General features: G+C 33.6%; 1 protein-coding gene across 2 annotated transcripts; it reads right to left on the reverse strand.

Moving 5' to 3' along the window:
* Window positions 1–1,691: 1,691 nt before the first annotated feature.
* Window positions 1,692–18,780, reverse strand: LOC111048616 (transmembrane GTPase Marf). Of its 2 annotated transcripts, XM_022334538.2 has the most exons (14): window positions 18,633–18,780; window positions 17,068–17,194; window positions 16,547–16,709; window positions 15,251–15,481; window positions 14,299–14,406; window positions 13,817–13,843; window positions 11,898–12,051; window positions 10,915–11,053; window positions 10,253–10,430; window positions 9,360–9,567; window positions 7,620–7,852; window positions 6,817–6,993; window positions 5,088–5,284; window positions 1,692–3,306 (listed from the first exon to the last, which is right to left on the reverse strand). In XM_022334538.2, the coding sequence occupies exons 2-14, from the start codon at window positions 17,088–17,090 to the stop codon at window positions 3,102–3,104; spliced, it is 2,043 nt and encodes a 680-aa protein (XP_022190230.2). In that variant the 5' UTR covers window positions 17,091–17,194; window positions 18,633–18,780; the 3' UTR covers window positions 1,692–3,101. The 2 variants fall into 2 exon arrangements, with proteins under 2 accessions (XP_022190230.2, XP_022190231.2); XM_022334539.2 differs by lacking the exon at window positions 13,817–13,843 and having other exon boundaries at window positions 1,701–3,306.
* Between the last annotated feature and the right edge of the window lie 316 nt (window positions 18,781–19,096).

Consider the following 19,096-nt stretch of genomic DNA (forward strand, 5'->3'; position numbering starts at 1 on the left):
TTCGCTCCCATTTTTCACTTTCGATACCGCTTTTTAGTGCGTTTCATTTGAACACGACGGATAAACAGAATTAAAATTGCTCGAATTGAAAGTAGTCAATTTTCAAGTTATTGAAAGATAACTACACGTGCCAAATATCAATATTTTTGTTAGAGTACCTCTTTTTAAATAAGGTTAAATAAATTTACTTTGAATTAGATATCAATAGTTGTAACATAAAACCAATATAAAATTCTAACCTCTCAAACATATATTGGATGCACGTTTGTGCACTTGAGACCACACTTGCAGATGAGAAATGAAATCCGGAAAGATCCATAGAAACTATAGGTAAACATTACAAGGAGGGACACGTTTATACTACTTGTTTGTCTCTGCTCAAACGCCACTAGCAGGTGCACGCATTCAGTGTGTTTCTATGACCCTCTCCAGATTTTGCTTCTTTAATGTTATCATACTCTAAAATCGTGTACTAAAACCATAGAGTAGAAATATTCAACCAAATAAAGATAAAGATTCTGATCAATAAAGATATTTTATGAATTAGATAGTTTGACTCTGCTAAAACTTCAAGCTAAGCTCCAAACTACAATTCTGAACAGAACTCATAACCTAACCTGACCCTAACATAACTGAAAACTCATTCTCCCAACCAGACTGTGTCTTTGTGGGAAACATCACTTTTTTATTGAGGCTGTTCGGTACACAAATTTTAGACCATTTAAATTGGATAATCTTATAATTGTTAAGATCATTAAAAGAGTGAGAAAAAGTGGCAACTGAAATTTTTAAGTGGTCTAATGAGCGAGTTATGGTTTGTTGAAGTGCTAAACTCCGTTTTCTTTCCAGATCATAAACGGTTTCGAATTTTCCATTGGTGTTTTTTAAGACATTCAGTTTATTACCATTGGCTTTGTTATAATATGCTGTTTTTTTTGCGATTAATGTCAAATAAACAAGTTAGGTATCGAATTTTCAAAAAATGTTACTTTTTTATTTATGAACGATATGGGGAATAAAATGTTCTAGTTTGGAAAGATACATTTTTTGAATTTTCAAGAGAAGTTTTAATAATATAGTCAAAACCGTATTAAGGATTCCTACTAATATAGGTAGGTACCGGAGGTTTTCTTTGTGAATGAAGATTTATTTAATTTGAACTTAAATGGTAACATAAACATACTTACAATACCAGTAATTTAATTAGAAATAAATGTTTAGAGGGAATGTTAGGAGTGTAGGCTACTTGCATAGACGAATAACCGAACTCAATACTTTCTGTATGGTATCGGGTAGTCTCCAACTGAGAGTGAGCCTTGCTGAGCAGCGGCTGAGGGCGAGGTACTCGCTGATCAGGTCAAAAACCAACAGACCCTGCAAGCTGTTAGGACTGTCGACCATTCATCTTCGTAATGCATTGGAGAGGTGACTGCTGCAGAGCTCCAACCAACATAACTCACTCATACAATTACCTTGTCTACATCGACTATAAAATTTGTTCTTCAAGTTGGTCAAAAAAGGTTAACCGGTCACCTTGGCAGGGTTTAAGATGCCATTAAAGCGCTTTCAATCAATATGAATTCTTATAAAAGTGCTTAACTCCAAGTGTGATTTTCAATCAATATGGCACTACTGCAAATAATAAAGCGCCATTATTACAACAGAAGGGAGAATGTGGATTAAAAAAAACATTTTGGCCACTTGTAATTTATTACTTTCAACACTTAACAATGATGAATCGAACTATACACAAATATAACGCAACACTTAATATGTTGTTAACAAATAGGCTAAATAATTCATCTACACAGATTCAACTGAATACAAATAATGACTACTACATCTCATTTCTGTAGTACAAATTAATGAGGTTCAAGTTTTATCTACATAAAAACAATCATGCAACAGGTAACAATAATTCAGAAACAGAGCTGCCAATCTAGAAACTGATCAATCAAAAAGTAATTTGAATAATTTTAATGTAAATCAGGACAATAAATATCATTGTGAAAATTGGTTAAGAACGATTTGGTAATGAATTCGGAAAAATAGATGCATAGCAACAAAAGTTGATTAATAAAATTCTATTTTGCATAGTTAATTAAGAATTCAACTATTTAAAAACTTTTTCAAGAAAATAAATTTACTCTGTAAAGATATTAACAAATATTAAAAAAGCATCATTATCAACTTTATAAACGGTAAGACCTTAACAAATGTTTTTAATAATTAGGCCCGGTTGCACAAAAACCGGTTAAATTTTAATCGTGATTAATTTTACAAGAACCAATCAGAGAAGGCCTTTGTGATAAGACGGCTTCTCTCTCTGATTGGTTCTCGTGGAACTAATCACGGTTAAAATTTAACCGGCTTTTGTGCAACCGGCACTTAGAGAAACACAGAGGTAGCTAGTCAAAATCTGAAATATTTGTTAAGTAGTTTAAATAAAGAACGAGAGTCCTTCCGATATTTCTAGGGTAAAAAGCAAGTAAGAAGTGATATTACTTTTGAAACAATAATGAATAAAACAGTATCGGAATTTTCAATAAATTTCCATATAAAATTATTTGATCGATTAACCAACCTATCACAATGATTGTTTTTATAATAATCAGACTAGCAAAAATTACTATAGAAACCTAGTTTGATCGACTTTACACACATTAATAGCAATCTATTATAATATTACTGGTTGAAAATCGAGTTAGAAGAATTATAAGAGATTGAATGTAAAAGAAAGTATACATAATATGTAAGAGATTGAAATCAAAACAGCTTAAAATCACCAGTTATTAGAGGAAAATTGTGATTGATATTAAAACATGAAATTAGTGAACTACGTTGGACTGATTAAACAAATATATAATGTTTGTTTTTTTTTAATAAAGTTGCAATCCAGCTCTTAAATCCTTGACAACCAGATGCCATAGAAGTTCAAAAAGAAAACTACAACAATCTCCTAAAACTTTAATTACAGTAATTATTATTTATATTTGCAAACAATGCATATCGGGAAAACATGTTTCAATATACTTGACTCGATTCTTTTCTAGCCTGTACATTATTATTGTTAGTAAACAAATTTACATTGTACTGTCAATTTAGTTATGCGATTTAAGGTACGCTTCTTCGAACATTTCTAACTCTTTAATAATATAAGATGCCTTGTTCTTGAGAAGTTTTGCTGAAGTGGCAGCTTCATCGAGCTGGTGAAGTTGCTGCTCCAGCGACTTCATCTCGACATCCATCTCTTTGGTGGCTCCATCAACCAGATGACACAGGCGAGCAAATGTACTCGACAACTCTCTGAAAATTATAACAATTAAATCAAAAACACATGCTAGAGTGCAACAGGCAGAGCCACCCAAACATCATTCATAGAATAATTATAAAAGAAAAACGAATCAATAGGCCTATAAATAAAATAATTTATTATAAAAGAATGAAATCAAAATAATTACCAAGATCAATATTTATCTGTATGAGGAAATTAGCAATATTCATTTATTTATTGTACATTAATTGCTTATCAAGAAATATTCATTCTTGGCAAGAAGGTTGGCATTTACACAATTCAAATGAGACAATATCGATGCATAAGTCTCAAATCATGACAGTAAATAATGATATCATGAAACGAATTTTGATAATTAATCAAAATTCATTTCCCTTTTCTTTAACTTGACAAATAAGTTTTGACGTTCAGAAAGAAAGAAGAAGAAGAACGAAGAGAGCATTTATTCATTTTTGCTTATTCATGTGCTGATATGACTCAGCTAAGTCTGGGTGACAATGCTTGTATTGATGGAGGGGAGAAATTATTCTCTCCTTGTTTCAGTTGCAGTGAAACCGCCCTGGGGCTAGCATCAACTCCTCAATATGTAAATTCTGCCCTACTTATTTTTCATTTGCTAGTATTGTCAGTTTATTTTTGTGTGAAACTGTAGTTTGTGTAATCGTGAATATGTTACGTAACTTTGTCAGACCCGCTATTGAAGCGGTCCATGTTTAAGGCTACTCAATACACATAATCATTATTTGAAGACAACGGACGCAAGGTGCATCATATGAGGAACAGATTAATTAAGTGAATATGGAGGATAGGAGACAATCGCCAAGCTGTGTTTTTTTTTTAAATTGTCAATCATCATCACTAAATAATCTTCACTAATCATCATCGCTAATTTTCGCAACATAACTCGGTACCGAGGTAATGTGATCGATCAATTAATATTTTCCTGTCATTGAAAATCATGAAAGACTTTATTAAATGAATATGGGCCCATCGTCAATTTAGAATAATTTCATGTTCATGTAGGCCTACTGGCCTATATAATATTTTGTGAAACAGTAATTTTTCTTGAATAATGAACTATTTCAGAACATTTATTGTATTTGTTTGAATTTTTCCTGGTTTCATTACATTTTTTAAATTATTTATATATATTTTTTTAAATCGTCTTAACAAAATTTTTTTTTAATTTCAAAATTTCTTTTCAAAAACAAACGATAACGATTTCAATCATGCAAAAAAAACTCATGAAAATCTTATTTTAATTTCACAAATAAATTTCACTCATCATTAAACAAGCAGGGAATAAGTAATCATGTGATAAGAAGTAACAACCTACATAAATGAATAGTGGAAATTTGAAGGCTTCAATTGTATAAGTAGATAGAGTTATAGTACTTAGTTCCTGGGCATCTGAGGTTTTCGAAGTTTTGGTCTTGAAACTGTTTTTAAATACAGCTCATTAATGTATGAATTGATGCCAAAATAGTATGGAATGACTTTCTAGTTCTATGGCACTACATTTGCTTTGTAAGAGAAGATTATCAGATATATTTGTATGGCGTTGAACTTGAAATGAAACGTTTTTTATTCTACGGTAATGTTGTCTAATTGAGCGTTAACAGATCAGGTGTGAATTAAACTGCATAGGAGCAGTTTGAACGAATCTAGAGCACAATTGAAATAACATTTTAAGCAAGTGACCATAATTCTTGAATTCATTTTCTGGACATCTATTAAAAGCAGACAGTTGCATTTTGTTTTCCTGTATTAGATCGATGATTGATTGACTTACTGTTGCACTTGGTGGCTGCAGTTGGCGGATGTGAGATCGACGATTAATTTGAGTTTCTTTGTTGCGTGGTTAACATACTGACTCTTGAATGTGCGCTCTTTTGCTTTGTTCGTCCACGTGAGACGCTCGTAAGCGTACAGACAGCCGTACAATGCGCCTGTTACCAGCACAAATCGCCAACCAACTGTTTTTAACATCTATAAACAAAAAATATTAACAATTTAGAAGGGTAGTATTTAAGAAATCGCCGAAAAGCACAAGTAACAGATAATACTTCATTGCATCTTTCAGTTCCTATAGTTTAAAATTTGCAAAGTATAATAATTAAACATGTAGTACCATCACAGAAAGTATTAGTACTGAAAAATGTGGCACTAAAATTTGTGCACGTGAAGATTACACAATCACACACGTGAATGATACACAATTATTTGGTGGAGGATTAACAGGAGCAGCCCAAAACTGTTCCTCCCGCGAATTTTGATTCATTAAAATAGTCCATAAAATAGGTTATGTTTTCTTCAAATTTCAACACATCAAATTTTGTATAATTTTCTGAAAAAAAACACTTGAAACAAGAAATCTTGAATTTAAAAAGATTGAAATCCAAATTAATAACAAAATTCCTCTCACTTAACTTATGTTAACTCAACTCTATGGTGAAGGTTAGTGAGTATAACAGTTTGAATTTACACTTTTAACCTCATTAAAATTTGTAAGAAAATTCATGTTGGTAGTCTACATAACATAGAACATAAACACGGCCCAAAACAGATACGTAATCCAAGACTGAAATAAATTTGAAATTGACAACTCCAAATTTTATGACAGATGTATTCTCAGAAAAGGTAAAAAATATAGCTCACTTAAGTTGCTTTCTCATCAGTGTATGCTCCTATGATTTAAATTATGCGACAGTAAAATGATGAGAACTAAATATTTATTACACCAACTGAATTTGTATTCAAATGAATGATTCGAATGAATAGATGTAGTAATTTTTCAAAGTAATATTGGGAAAAGCCAGGTAACAATATGAGTTTTAGTTTCAACTAATCTCATATTAATCTTATTTAGTGAAAATTACATGTAAATTATTGTGTAGAATACGAACAGCACAAGTGAAAACACTTAACGATAACAATCATATTTTACTTTAAAATATATTCATTATTTTTTGAATCAACATACTTCAACATCAACTGCATGTTAACACATTGAAATGAAGATTATTACTTGACATAAAAGTTATCTAAGAAATAACATGTATTCTTAAATCAAGCCTTTTGATTGTAAATATAATATTATGTACAATAGTGTAGAACTCCAACCACAGCTGTAAGGCTAGGCGCACACCAATTAGTCAAGACAAGACAAGACATGATCAGACACGTTCAGTCACAATTCTTTACATTGTTGCTTATGACGCAACACACACTGATTAGTCATTGCAATTAGACATGTCTTCATGAGCAACTATGTGAAGTATTGTGACTGAACGTGTCTGATCATGTCTTGTCTTGTCTAACTAACTGGTGTGCGTCTAGCCTTAAGCTACTGTTATTTTTTCCGTAATGATACTGTTCTATATAATTTATAGTATAATAATAATATTGTAGAACATGTCAGTGTTGTGAATAAATTTCAATTTCGAAAATAAAAATTGACTGAATAAGAGGAATAAAATATTCACAGCTGAATTTCCTGAATATAGTTTAGGTTCACTTACAAATCCAGCTACAAGCAGTCCTCCCATGGTGCCTTGAGATCCCGCTGAAGCCAGAGCGAACCGTGATATGAGAGACCATTCCTCCGACTGCAGTTGCGGGAAATAAAAGGCATTGTTGGCACTGCCGTAGCCCATGCCTTCGTCAGGCTCCACCGGAGACACCAATGACGGTGGAATCTACACACATGAAACATTTCAATATTCCACACTGGTACCAGACTGCATTGCATGTTATCAAATCAGCAATAACCTTCCCACTGAATAACTTACGGTAGTTTGCATTTTCATAATATTTTACAACTGATTACTGATGATACATATGATATTTAAGGAAAATTAGAAGAATATGTGAATACAGAGAAAGTTACATGATGGAAAACACGAGATACGAGATATTGCATTCAACTGAAAATTGATTAATTATACCTATTTATATCGAAGTTGCACTCTGTTGAACGCTTCTTATTTTATTCATTATTGAGTATAGAAGAGATACGATTGAATTTATATAAAATTTCATCACGACATAGTATAATATGTCATCATCACGATTAATGGGATTTGAGAGCAATGACTGTTGATGAAGATTTCAAACTGCCTCTCAATGCTTATATGGTTTTAAACAGTTTTTCAATTAAATTGACAGTAAATACGCATAAGGTTTTGCAGAATTATCATATCTCAACTCTATATTTAACAGAGTTCAAGAGTTTGAACAGCTCTGTCGCTACTTCGCAAATGCAGATTGATGGTTCTATTCTAAAGTGAAATAGAATTTTGGAGCGCCATGCCAATAAATTTACCCTTTGAGGATGTTGCGAATAGTGGTTGACCGCGATATGATTGGATTTCTTGGCGGCGAACCGCTGTATGATGGAGGTAATGCTCCACGAGAACCTGAACTGAAGATCTTCATGGAAATCAGCACACAGGTTGTCACAATTCAAACGGTACAGAATTTCGAATGGCTCTCTTCTGGGCAATACATTCATATGCACTTGTTTATTATCTGGGGGTAGTAGCTTCGCCATACGATCTGAAAAAAATTATTTTGATGTACGCCAAAACATGTTGAAAAAATTCTACTTCCTAAAAATAGTTCAAAAGAATCGAATAATATTGCAGCATGTTAAATAATTTAATTTCCAACTTATTCTAGATTTTAAGCAGTATAAAAGATTAATTTAGTTGACATTTAATGGTACCGATATAGGCTAATGGTATGAAATGTCAACTTTTCTTCTAAATTTACAAAATTTATGCATCAGATAAAGTTTACATAAATGTTACCACAAGGTGAAGGACAGTCAAATTGACTATCATAAACAAAACAATTGACGATGAATATATAATAAAAAACAATTGACGATGAATATAAATCATACATAAACAAAAGAATTTTGGATGAATATACAGAGTGGGTGAAAAGTCCGAGAACGGCTTAATATCTCATAAACAAAGGTAATTTGACAGTGGGTGTGATTGGGAATCCTACTTATATTGGAAATACTACTTTACTATGACTTCAAAAATCTGGTCCGCCATCTTGGATCCGCCATATTGAATGCAACTTTGTTTTTTTGAATAGGAAGGTGGTCATGCAATACATGATTTCGATAAGGAATTTCAAGACATAATGAATGACAAAAACTGCACATCGATATCTCAAACCATTTCGAAGATATTTACATTATTAATCAATACTATTTATCTATTTCATTTCTGATTTGCATGGTATTGATTTAGAATGTGAATATCTCCGAAACGGTTTGAGATATCGATATGCGGTTTCCGCCATTTATTTTCTCTTGAAATTCCGTATCGAAATCATGTATCGCATAACCACCTTCCTATTAAAAAAAACAAACAAAGTTGCATTCAATATGGCGGACCCAAGATGGCGGACGAGATTTTTGAATTCATGGTAAAGTAGTATTTTCAATATGAGTTGGATCCCCAATCACACCAATCTTGAAATCACATTTTTTTATGAGCCGTTCTCATACATTTTTCTTCCCTTTCTGATTTGAATAGTACAGATTAATAATGTGGATATTTTCGAAACGGTTTGAGATATTGATATGCGGTTTTTGCCATTCATTTTCTCTTGAAATTCCGTATCGAAATCATGTATCAAATGACCTCCTTCCTATTTGAAAAAACTAAGTTGCATTAAAAATGGCGGATCCAAGATGGCGGACAAGATTTTTGAAGTCATAGTAAAGTTGTATTTTCAATTTTAGTAGGATCCCCAATCACATCCACCATCAAATTACCTTTGTGTACGAGATATTAGGCCGTTCTCGGACTTTTCACCCACCCTGTATTATAAAAAAAACAACTGTCAGCGCTGCTGAGCATAATACACCCCATAGAAAACCAATCTCCAACTTTAGTAAAATATCAATCGCGCATATTATTAGTTTTGCAAATCACTATCCAGTACTCAATATCAATCCACCTCTCACAACACTCAATATGAGCCTCAAGGGTTATAATATACTTTACCTAAAAAAATTCTAGTAATTTGTTAAATTACTCACCAGTCATTTCTCGTTGACTGTTCTCGATATTCATTGATAAAGCTGTTGAGAGCCGCGCTCGCAGATTACTTCCTAATCCAGCTTCGACATGCGTGTGTAATTCCTTCTTATAAACATTTAATACAAGTGGCTCTGGATGAAAAGGCACACTAAATTCATCAACAAGCACTGAAAGTCTACGAATTTCTTCACTCAGTGCTTTTGAAACCTGGAATGAATGAAAATTATTACTGACAACTGGACCGTTTTGGTAAATTGCATAGAGAATTGTGATAGAAGTTTCTTGTTCGGTTTTGTGTTTAGAAATGTATTAATCAGATTAATTATTCAAAATTCTAGTTCATATAATTTTGGGATTTAAAATTATGTGTAAATAAAATCATGGTCTCTACATATCCTCTGGACTGTTTAAATTAAGGTTGAAAGCCGTTTTGGACGAATGCGTGTTGTTTACACCTGAATTGTATCTATCGTCTATGAATAAATAAATAAAATATAAAGTATTGCATGAATATTACAATATGATCTTCATAACATGTTCAGTGATATCTAGGGTGAAAAGATATGCGAAACTTCTCATCATTATTCAAGTCGAACGTATCAAATTGTTTTTTTTTCGTTAGAGCTACTCTTCAATAGAAATAAAAATCTAAGTATCCTTTTTCAAATTGTTTACTCATGGCTATGATGCCATTCTCAATTCATTGAAAAAAATCTATTTATTTTTCAATCACTTGATAATGCCATCTATCATAGCCGAAACAATTTAAAAAAGGGTACTTAGATTTTTATTTCTATTAATGTATCAATTATGTTTCAAAAAGTTGAAACCGCGATACTCATTTGTGAACATCATGTCGGCCCTATTTATAACATTAAGAGCCCACTCTTACTTTTTGTTCAACATCTTCAACCATGAAGCGTATTTTTTCTTTCATTTCTTGGGTTATCAACATCAGTTGCTGCTCAGTGAAATTCAGCTTGTCATAGACTTCCTTCTTCAGGTACGTTTTCTCTTTCTGTAGCGCTAAAGCTCGTTCGTACACCTTTTCCATTACGTCACGAACTTCTCTGTAGACAGAACAAAAATAATTATGGAACTATTTGGCTGTACAGAAACAAAAAAGTTTATGAAACAAATTTATATATTCAAATTTACATGAGGATTATAGGTATAAGTGGGTTTAGATTCTTATTACATTTGATCATTCCACCATCTAGCCTAAAATGATAATGAAAAACAAGAATATCAGCAGTTAAATGCTATCGGAACAGGTGACTTTGAATTCTCTAGTAAAAGCGTTTCTCGAAATACATATCTGGCCCGGAATATAGGCTTGCAAAACTAGACAATCTGAGAAAACATTCTATTTCTAAGTAGAGATAGAAGCTATAGAATAGGAGGCCACTTGATCCAGCTCAAGAATAAACGACAGATTTTCAACTTGAATATCACACACTTGGGAGGAATCATTTCAGTTACTTTCCATAGGTTCGGCAAGACAACAACCAAAGGATTTAATAAAATATAATTTATTTTAAGTCGGTTACTCACACAGCTATGTTCTTTCCTCGCTGAGAATGTTGTTCGAATTTCGTGCGCACAGCTGAATTTGATATACATTCTTCAAATTTCCTCTCAAAATCTTGAAATTCAAAATATCGAGATTGAAACCCTTCTGCTAATGCACCACCTGCAAATTATCATATTAATAAACTATTTGTTTACATTCAAATTTAAAACAGTATAATGAGAATATTATGGATACTTTTATTATTGCTGTTTAATTCACCAATTTTTAATAGATTTCGAGACATTGTGTAAAATAGTTATAACTTAACTTAGCACATTCATTGCTTATTGTTCTACACAGTGCCAAACATATTTTACTTTTTGCAAACGACTTTGCTTGGATACCAGCTCAAAAAAGTCTTGCTTACAATAAAATTCATACGGATATTATTATTACTCTATTAACATATTATACGTTTCATCAGGGAGCGGTTTGACTCAGTGTTCGCGCTGATAAGCTATCGCTTAGATAAGTTAAGAATCATGAACCTGATACTCCCGTTGGATGGGTGACCGCTTGAGCCAACTCCTCTGAATATGATTCATGAAATGTTAAATCGCTTCCCGGTGGTTTGGAACTCACCTAACACTGTAGGTCCATTTATCTCTCATTATCATTCGCCTCATTACCCATGCACTAGCCTAGAGCTCATGTGGGCGCCACCCTCAGCAAAAAAATCTTCTAGTGCCAATCAGATATCTTTTTGATAATTTTTCAAGTATTCGTCATAAATTTATCACAAACTTAGGGAACAATTTTGAATCCAATAAAAGAACATGAAACTTGAAATATGAAAGCTCGCTCCTTCTCACAAGAAGACTGTTGAAAATTTAATAATGAGTAGCAGGAGGCCTATTCTTTATTAATTCAATTAAGAAATGTTTTAATTGAATGTTCATATAAACTATCAATAATTCTGAATTAGAGTAGTTGGAATACAATAAATTCAGTGATATGCTCTTACTATGTGCTGGCAGCCCTTTCTGCTCCTGAAGCCTAGCTTGGAGAACTTCTTTAGCTGAGATGAAAAAGATTCGCTCTGCTGCTTCCTTTGTGCTGCACACTTTCAACTCTCTAACCAGAAAATCAGCTGCTCTTTCAGAGTGTTGACTTCTAACCTGTTGAGAATTAAATTCAACATTGTTGATTCAGATGATTAGCTCAGCAGTTAGCGTAGCATCGCAATTCATTATTTTATTATGCATGTTTCTCTAAAGTACTTGCTTAAAAGGGGTAAATACTCTCAGATGAGTGAAGAGTGCTTAAAACTCTCTGGAATGGCCGTTTGTATGATGATTTACTAAGGTGCCAAAATATCACGTTCGGAAACAGTTGAAACATACCACTAACGTATCATGGTATGTAGCACAGAATGCCCAAGGAACGAATAGAAACTAAAATGACAATGAATTCCTCAAAAACACAACTTAATTTTTCCCCAAAGGCGTATACCCACAGGTTTCCGGTTTACTTCTGACCCTCAAACGGCGAAAATCATTGTTTCAATAAGTATGAACATGTTAAATTATAAAAATATAGCTCTACGAAAATTATTATGTTCAGTCAACGTTAGCACAGTTAATCTTGAACTTACTCGTAAACAAAAGCCTAAGCCACACGAAGCGATTATCAGACGGGTCGGCAAGGCAGGAAGCTCTCCGATTGGCTGATTATCAGCTCATTCCCGAAAGACAACCCAATCAGCCAATCGAAGAGCTACCTGCCCAGCTGACCCGCCTGAAAAACGCTTGGTGTAACTTGGCCCTAATGCTGACACTCACATTGGTTGAGTTCAAAGCCACTCATCAATTCCATCGTGTTTTTTTACGTTCAGTAAAAAACCTGATCACAGATGTACCACAGAATGGAAAGTCGGCTAGTAACCTGACGCCAAAATCCGCCATCTTGAAAGAAAGTGTAGCATTGTATTATAGCGGTAGTTTCAATTTCTAACAAGATGATGCAGTCATGTGTCGTGGTCAAGTCTTGGTTAGATTGATACCTTCCATTCTGTATGTATTCTGTGGCTGAACGGTTGCTCATGAGTCATGACTGACAGATGTTTCGTCTGTTGCTTACATTATAAACAAAACTTGAACCTAACCTATCTCATTGTATAATCAATTGAAATGAAAAACCATCAAGTGATTGGAGTTGTTTAAAATGCTTTGGATAATATTTTAAATGTTATTGAATTTATGTAATCATGCATTTATGTGCTCCCAAATACATTATAATGGAGTCCATTATAATTGTAAACAACCTCGTATTCAGCCATGTCTGCTTACGTTCAGCTACTCTACGTTCTTTTCCATCAGTAGAAAGTACGATGAGCTTGATCAGTGAGCGAACCGGATATGACGTATTTCTTTTCTTAACAGTTAGACCAAAGACCTTAAAGAGGTATAAACGCACAATGTCTATGCCTTCCCAATGCTAGCTCTTACTTGAAATTGAAGGTATTTTAGCGCGAGTTATTATATAATATATATTTTTGTGATATTATAGATTACAAAAATCTTCAAGGTCTTTGGTATGTAATAATCTTCCAGGTTGTCCCCGTAATGGCCGATTTCAATTCCAAGTACAGTAGCGCTGCATGTGAGTCTATGCATCGTTCAACGACCTAACAGTGGTTCGTTCAGAGCCACGTTCACTCACCGGTCTCATCGTTCACTCATCGATCAGTGGCTTTGAACTCAACCATTGTTACTGAAAATAGCGTTCAACTTATGGAAATATTTTATAGAAGAGGATTACATTAATTTCTCTAACTACCAAATTGAATAATAAGCTATCTGAATACTATTGTTGCATATAATTAAAGCAAAAGGTGCGCAAATACAGTATTCATTTATGACATGAAATATAACTACTTCTCACCTGTCTTTGAATAACATCATTTTGCTGCTATCCAATGTGAAAATAGAATGTTGAATTAGGGTTAATTTCCTCAAATACTTTACACAGGAGAATTTAAGTGAAAAAGCAATAGAAATAATACTATTTTTCAAGAAAGGATCAAAGAGACTCAGGAAACAGGATTCAAATACTTGTATTATTATTTTGTATAGAGGTGTATTAATAGTTATTTATTTAAAATAGCTTAATTAGATAATATCATATCTATATCAACATATAAGATCATATTTGCCAGATAAAACATACATAGAAGCAACAAGGGCTCTACATAAGCTATTTCATCACTGTATGAATCAGAATAGATCTTAGGTGAGTAGGAGAGGTTTGCAGTTTCTAACAGTGGATCTAATCTGCCATGTTATTGAAGAGTATAAGTTTTAAGACAATTACAACTAGAACTCGTCCACCAATATTATTGCTATGTTTGAAAGAAATCCAGTTACCTGATCAATGTATTCAGCCTCTGATACAGATGCATCCCACCTATTGTTCAAGATAAATATATTCGGCTTCGATAAACGTGTCGATACTTTATGGAAGAAGTTTTTCTCCTGAAAAAAAAAAACATAAATTCGTCAAAATCCAATATGAAATATTTTTTTACGTGGAATGGAAAAAGCTAGTTCGATCGACCATGTACACCAAGGTGAACTAATGACATTCAAAGAAGAATCGCTTTACCAATAAAATTATCACTAGAACTATTTTTCCTACAATATCACTCGAGTTATCACCACTATTTCAACAGATCATCAAAGAATCAACGATTGAGTAATCTTTATCTGCAATACCAATTCAAATGCAATATATATTTCAAGGACGCATATTTTCGAACTAACTCCTGCTCCAAGGTATAGCTGAACTCTAAGCTGAATCGCTATTACTTCACTTTTCCTACAATATAACTGTTTTAAGAAAAGTTATCAATTACAATACCAAAAATATAAATACAACACAATCAAGTTCTAAAACTGTTTTTTATTCCTCTGATTAATAAACTTCCAAACATGAAACCAACCCAAAACTTCTATCAAAATTGATGAATATATTTAAAATTTCACTTGAAGTAACGATAGGAATAAAGATTCAACTTTGGATACAACAGCCCAACTTTTTGTATCTAGGGTTGTATGGAAAGTGATTGAATAATGCAGTTCAACACAAGTTCAACTTAATCCAGGATTAAAATGAAGCTATGATCACATTTAATAAAATGTTACATTTCAAGTTTCGTCTAAGCTGTGAGATGGTGCATACGGTCCTAAATTAAATTTTACATAGCATAACATAAAGTCGACATGAGTTGGATTCGGCGTTGACGCCTATTATTATAATGTGTTAGATCCAGTTCAGAGTTTAAAGCAGCAATGATGCGAATGGATAGGGGATACTGACGGTCAACATGAGAGTAGACTCTGCGTTGACGACCAGCACGAAGACGTCGGCGTCGAGGCAGTGCTTGTCGATCCACTCGTCCATGTTGGGCGTCACGTCGATGCCGGGCGAGTCGACCAGCACCACGTCGTCACGCAGCAGCAGGCACTTGTCACGTGGCCAGAAGATGCGCACCAGCTGACTCTCGCCCAGCTTCTCCTCGCACAGTGCGTGTGCTAGTTGCCCCACTGACTGCAATTCATTCAAATGTTATTATACCCACGAAAGGTGTAACAGCGGAATACCATAGATTCTACATGAATTTTGCAACAAAACATATCTAGTAAGATTTTCTTATATCGATCTTTTCGACATATTTTGAAAAAGATGAATAACTAGAGAACTATCAGTTAAATTCTATTTTTGAGGATATGGTTTGAAATTTGGCTTTGAACTTGACGAATGGACTTTTTTCAACTTTCAACTGTGTTTATCGTTGGTTTGATTTTTGTTAGCCCAGAGGTCTCTAATGGTGAAGCTTTCAAATAGAAGCTACTGCTTCAAATCTGACCAAGGGATTTTTCTCTTTTCACTGTCGTGTTTATGATGGACACGTTAAGCCTAAGGCAGGGAGCACACCGGAGAAACGAGTTTCGTGAAGCCCCTTTCAACTTGTTTCATGCGATCCGTTTCACTCGCGCATGCATACAAAAGAAACGGTTTTCCGTCAGTTTCACGATGGATTCCGATGAGGATGTGGTCGTTTTGTCGTGGTGGCTAAGGAATAAAAATAAAATACTGGGTACACCCACTGATCAGGGATCGAGACCATAGTTCCCTCGTTATTGCGAACTTGCTCATAAGCGATCCTATCAAGTTTAAGGATTTTTTCCGAATGTCTAAGGCACTTTTTCTTCGTTTGGTGGCATTGGTTTTTCAGCTTCGGCCAACTTCACTTAGAATTCCTGCCATAATATTCTGTAAATCACACAAGTTTCTATAAATAACACAATTTCTCAACGCGATACGTGAAACTACAGCTAGAGGAAACCAATTATTCGAGTTTCACGCAATCAAAGAAACTGGAATTTCATGAAACGCAGTGTGCACAGCCCTGCGTAATCTTTTATCAGTCAATTGCGAGCAACTTTCGTTTCATGTTTCCTGAAACGCGTTTCTCCGGTGTGCACCCCGCCTAAGTGGGAAGTCACAGGCTTTGAAACTAATAAGGGTTTGACAGAAGTTTTTCTGTCTACAGATCTGTCCAGCCAGGTCACACAATAATAAAGTTAGCATGAATATTCTCAAAGAACTTACCTTGACATTCTGCTTCATATCTGAACCCTCTGTCATAAGATATGATTCGCCATTTTCGGATCCCTCCACTTGCAAGAAGCAGTTTGTTGTATGGCCGATTCCACTCGGGAGGATCTTGTCTCGCAGCATAGCATTGATAACACTACTTTTTCCATTGCTTGTTCTGAAAAATATTTTTAATGCAATAATTAAAAATGGTACTACACTCCCGACTTGCTTCCAACAAATCCCGACTATCCGTCTAAATTATACAATATAGATTCCTCTCTATTTTAATGATTAAAATCATATCACTGTTATAACCGTTTATTTCAATAAAGAAATATAAACTTTCAGTAGCTTATAAAATGAGTGAGAAATGATACTCCAAGTAGATCTTACAGCATGGAAAAAAGTATTATTTTCAACTAGTTTCATATCGATGAAAATAAAATATTTATACATCCATGAGACTACTCGATCAATATTTTAGGTAGCCTAGGCCAATAAGCTTATTAAAATACAAAACTGCAACAGATTACCTTCCAAAGAAGGCCACTTTCATATGATCACGCTTCAACACTTCCTTGATTCCAGCGACTTTGCCTACATATTCCTCAACTACAGCTGCTTCGGCTTTTTGAATCAAGTCATCATTACCTTCGGTCGCTGAAACATACAAGTTAAGCTTAGCAAGCAATGCCATTCATTTCAAGCAAATTCATTATCCAAGCGAGACCGTTCATTTAGGATTACATTTTGGGAAGAATAAATTTAAATTGGAATAATTCAATATCAATTAAACAATCTTACAAAACAAGTAGCCTTCATTAGATTTTCATAACTTCTCATTCCAATAATCTTTTTATTCAGTAGATTCGAAGGGGAGAAAATTTAATCTCAGAATTGAGTCTGCATAAAGAAGACTTTCTTGCAATGGAAGTAGATGCAAACTGACACCTAATTCGATTTTTCATGGCTGATAATCTGAGCTGATAAGTCTTATCAATAGCACTAAAACTTCAAAACTAAATATTTGAATGAGTTCAACATAAACCCTTCAAGTGATGGGTGTGTTTACTCATCTCAGTGCACTGTGCACACAGTGCATAACGGAAGGTTTCAATATTTTTTCCTGAATATTTAAATAAAAATGAATCAAAATATTACCTAGAAGCTATTTCAGAATTGATTATACATCATATACAGCTAAATTTGATAATAAAACAGAAAATTTGAACAAATGTTTTACCCCTCATTTTTTTAAAATAATAGTGTAAGTGCTTGCTTGTTGTAGAAATGAATAAATTCAGTATTCATCTAAATCTTTGATCATTTGAAAAAACATACAAGCCTACCTAGATTAGAGCTAGAAACGTTCTACTCTCGTCTAGTCTTATCAGGTGACCCAACAGTAGCCTACAGTTAGGATATTCCAACAAACTTTCTGAATAGAATATTTATCCACCATTGGATACATTAGGCTGCTTCATTACATGAAAAAGCAATGTACACTAACAGGACATATCAAAATCAAAATATTCATCAAGACTATAAAATTCTCTGTCCTTGAGCCACTGTAACACTACTGTTCAATATTTTAATTCTTGCAGTTTTCCAACTGTTAGAGGTAACTAATTGTTGGTACTGTGGCTTTTAAATGTCTCTCGTAAGCGTATGTATGGTGTCACGAGACTACGAGAGTAGTTTCTTCTTGATACGTGTCTGTGGGGCTTCTCCTGTCGTTGGAGATCGTTTCATTTATCTTCATGTACATCAGGTTGCGGAATATATACATAGATGAAGAGTAGAGTCATTACTTGAAGTCCTGAAAATTGTGATTATCTCAGACATGGAATACATCTAATAACTTTTTTCTGCCAAATACCATCTTCATACCACTGCAAGTACCCCACAGGCGAAATCAATAATTCAAATTAAAATAGAACATTATGGGCGGATATTAGAGCATCACAGCTCAAGCACAGTTTGTCTCTTGAACACAAACAGCTGCCAGATAGTTTCCAAGGAAATTTACAAGAGATTAAATACCTATTGAGCAGCTAAGTATGAAATACATTTACAAGTATTCTAAAAAATATATTACCTGTTATGTATTGCACAGCATCGTGTACATAATCATCGATCTCGCCAAAAATGTCATTGATTTTGCGCTTGGATTGATTGAATAAATGTGCATCAATTCGTGAGAGACTATTCAACTTGAATTATATTTTCAAAATTATTTAGAATAACTAGACTTATTGATTATTTATAAAGTTTAAATATAATATGTAAGGAAAATCATTACATTTTTAACGAATTATTTACAAAAAGGGCATATTTTGAATAAATATAAAGTATGTTGGTTATAATCGAATTAAAAACACACAATTTGAGCAAGAGATGTTTTTTGAACAACCTATAAGCCTATGCTAATATATTGACTGCAATAAGTTTCGTTGCAGGATAATTTATCCGAACTACAAGAGATAGGTTTCTGCTCTAAATACACAACAAACATGCATTAATATTATATTAAGCTACATATCTTTATTATTTACAGTATGA

This window comes from Nilaparvata lugens, chromosome 1, assembly GCF_014356525.2.
Source record: "Nilaparvata lugens isolate BPH chromosome 1, ASM1435652v1, whole genome shotgun sequence".
Taxonomy (NCBI): domain Eukaryota; kingdom Metazoa; phylum Arthropoda; class Insecta; order Hemiptera; family Delphacidae; genus Nilaparvata; species Nilaparvata lugens.